At 35.8% G+C, this 2871-nt stretch overlaps 1 protein-coding gene across 1 annotated transcript; it reads right to left on the reverse strand.

Annotated features, from left to right (window-relative positions):
- Positions 1-227: 227 nt before the first annotated feature.
- Positions 228-2323, reverse strand: GPR15 (G protein-coupled receptor 15). Its single transcript, XM_003766363.4, has one exon. It carries the CDS (start codon positions 2186-2188, stop codon positions 1109-1111), a length of 1080 nt encoding a protein of 359 aa, XP_003766411.1. The 5' UTR covers positions 2189-2323; the 3' UTR covers positions 228-1108.
- Between the last annotated feature and the right edge of the window lie 548 nt (positions 2324-2871).

The following is a 2871-nucleotide window of genomic DNA, read 5'->3' on the forward strand; positions in this document are numbered from 1 at the left end:
TAGATTATCTTCAAATGGTATTTATACATGATGAATGATACCATAGAAAAGAGTGATCCTGAAATTTTAGTTTAAATATAAGGCATTCATGACATTAGATTGAATTTAGAAATCCAAGCTCCACCAATTATACTGTGTCATGTTCTATATTGCTCACCTATGTTATTAAAATCATATAATTACAGAATATTAAAACATTCATTTATGGAACTATTATTAATAAGAAAGCATGACACACACCACAAAACACCATTAAAAACATTTATTTAAAATATCATCATGAAAATACCCTTCTATCAATTTCTCTGATCAGAAGCCAGATATCTTTCTAACATGACTTATGTTTGCTTTTTTGAACCAAATACTTATAGACTCCAGCTTGACTAGAGGATAGTAAGTTGCTTCCTAGGAGAGGGTGGACTGTCAGTAGTTAGAAAGGTTAAAAAAATATTTTTCTCTGTTATACTTTTTTTACCACACCCCTCCCTTTTCAGTTTAACCTGATTTCATCCTCCCTGGATTCCCTCCCACTTTATGACCTTAGAGAAAGAACTAAGGACAAAAAGAAGCCAATAGTATTAGAGTAAGAACTTTTGATTTGGATTTCAGAAAAAATTGAGAACAGGTACTATATAACGTTAACTCCAGACATTGTGACTATATTTATTAGTAGCTGAAACATGTTCATTTTCTCAAAGTGTATTTCCAGTAGGAGTACAATATCCAAAGAGGTGAGATAATTCTTTGTAAAGAAAAAGAGGCTGAAGGTATATTACAAAACACTAAGGGATCGTATCAAGGGGGACCCATTGCTCAAGAGTCCAAGAACAACAAAGTCTTCCTAAGTTATGCACTTAATCAACAAAGGTCAACAAGAAAATAGGTCACTTGAATAAATGACAATTGATACAATCACATCCATATCTTTTTCTCCCTTATGCAATGGTTTCCCTGCATCCAAACCTTTGTGTTTCTTCATCCTTAAACTTGTAAAATGCTGTCAGAATTTTCTCCTTTCTTCTTTTTTTCCAGATAAATCATTTTAATCACCCTTTCCTTACCCCCCATTAAAAAAAAATCTTCCTAAAAATATTTCACTCCCTTACTTTTACAAAGACACAGAACGCCTTCTCCTTCTAGAAAAATTCTCTCCATGAATGAAGTTTCCAAAGATTTTATTCAGGTGACTGTCTGAGGTTTCAGTGCTGCTACCAAAGGTGGAATTCTTCAGACAAGGACAGAGACAGCAGATAATAGCTCGCCGTATATACCCATCGAAGTAATAATAAATAAAAGGATTAATGCAACTGTTGGAAAATGCCAAAGGACCACTGACCTCCATGCCCACTTGGAGGATGGTTGAGGAAAAGAAAGGTTCTTCTTGTAGTCCAGAGATGATAGATAAAACCTTGAAGATATTGAAAGGTAGCCAGAAGCTGACAAAGGCTGCCACTACAATGAAGATAATTTTGATGGACTTTTGCAGCTTTTTGTTGTGTTTTCTCGATTGCTGATAGTATGCACACAATTTCCTTGCAATAGAACAATAGCAAGTCAAGATGCTCAGCAAAGGAACAAAAAAAGTGAAAATTAAGCACACCAGGGCCCAAGCATATTTAGAGAGAGTGGCTGGCTCCTCTGCACAATAGGGTTTATCCTCAATTATTGTGAGATCCCTGGACAAAAGAGTAGGCAATCCCAGAAGGCAGGAGATAAACCAGACACTGACACAGATACCGTAAGCGCAGTCTTTCCTCCTGAATTTTCTGGATGCAGAGGGGCACATAATGGCCAAGTAACGCTCAGCACTCATACAGGTCAAGAAGAAGACATTACTGTGCATGTTGACTGAAATGATGTAAGAGCTTCCTTTGCACAGGAATGAGCCAGTCCTCCATATCCCTAAGGATGCCTCTTTATCCACCCACAGTGGCAGTGTAACAAGGAAAATGAAATCAGAGATAGCAAGGTTGATGATAAATATATCAATCAGTCTTTGGCTTCCCCGTTTGAAATGTAAAGCTCCAATCAGGATCAGGTTCCCCACAACACCAACAATGAACACAGCCGTGTAGAAGATGGGAAGAAAGATAGAAGTATACAAGACATGCAAATGGTCATCCTCAAAGTCAGGGGTTTGGCTGGAAGCATAGTTATCCAGATAGGTCAGGTAAGTTGTTTCTTCCATCTCAAAAATTCAGACACTGAAATGTACCAAGCCTTCTCCCACCTGTGAGATGTTTTCTGAGGATTTTTAAAGTCTTGAGAGAGGTTGTTTCATGTAGTAGCTGCTTCTTTTTTCACTACTTAAGAGCTGCTGAGCAGAGCAAAGACACATTTGTAAATTCACTCAAAAAACAAATCAGTAAAATCTAGTTCTGATTGGTTGTGGTTGTGGTTATCCTTATTTGCATTTGACCATGAAGCAAAGGAGATTGGTTTTTTTTTTTTTGTTGTTGTTGTTCTTCTTCTTCTTCTTTCTTTTTTAAAGACTGTTTGACCACAGTTAAAAACAAACAAGTTCATTTTTGGGAAACATTTTAAAATAATGGTATTTTTCTTTTTGAGACCTAGAAATCTTCTATGTTTTTTTGAGGAATTTGAAGGATTTTTTTTTTTGTTTTTGTTATTGTTATTGCTTTTTTTTTTTTCAGTTACAAAGTAGGTAGTAGTGGTAATGCTAGTAAAAACAAAAACAAAAACAAAAAACATGTTCACACTATTGTCGAAAAAAATGAGGAAGCAATAACTGGGAATGAAAAAAGGCAATGGTTTAGAGCCTTGAAAGACTGACTAAATCCCAGGTTCATTACCTTTTTCTCTAGGCCTTTTGCTTATACTAATTGAATCCTTATTCCAAAACCCTGTAGA

The sequence above is a fragment of the Sarcophilus harrisii genome, chromosome 3 (assembly GCF_902635505.1).
Source record: "Sarcophilus harrisii chromosome 3, mSarHar1.11, whole genome shotgun sequence".
NCBI classification, from domain to species: domain Eukaryota; kingdom Metazoa; phylum Chordata; class Mammalia; order Dasyuromorphia; family Dasyuridae; genus Sarcophilus; species Sarcophilus harrisii.

Coding starts and splice junctions, on each gene's coding strand:
- GPR15 (XM_003766363.4), bottom strand. CDS start 2,188: ATGGAAGAAACAACTTACCTGACCTATCTGGATAACTATGCTTCCAGC.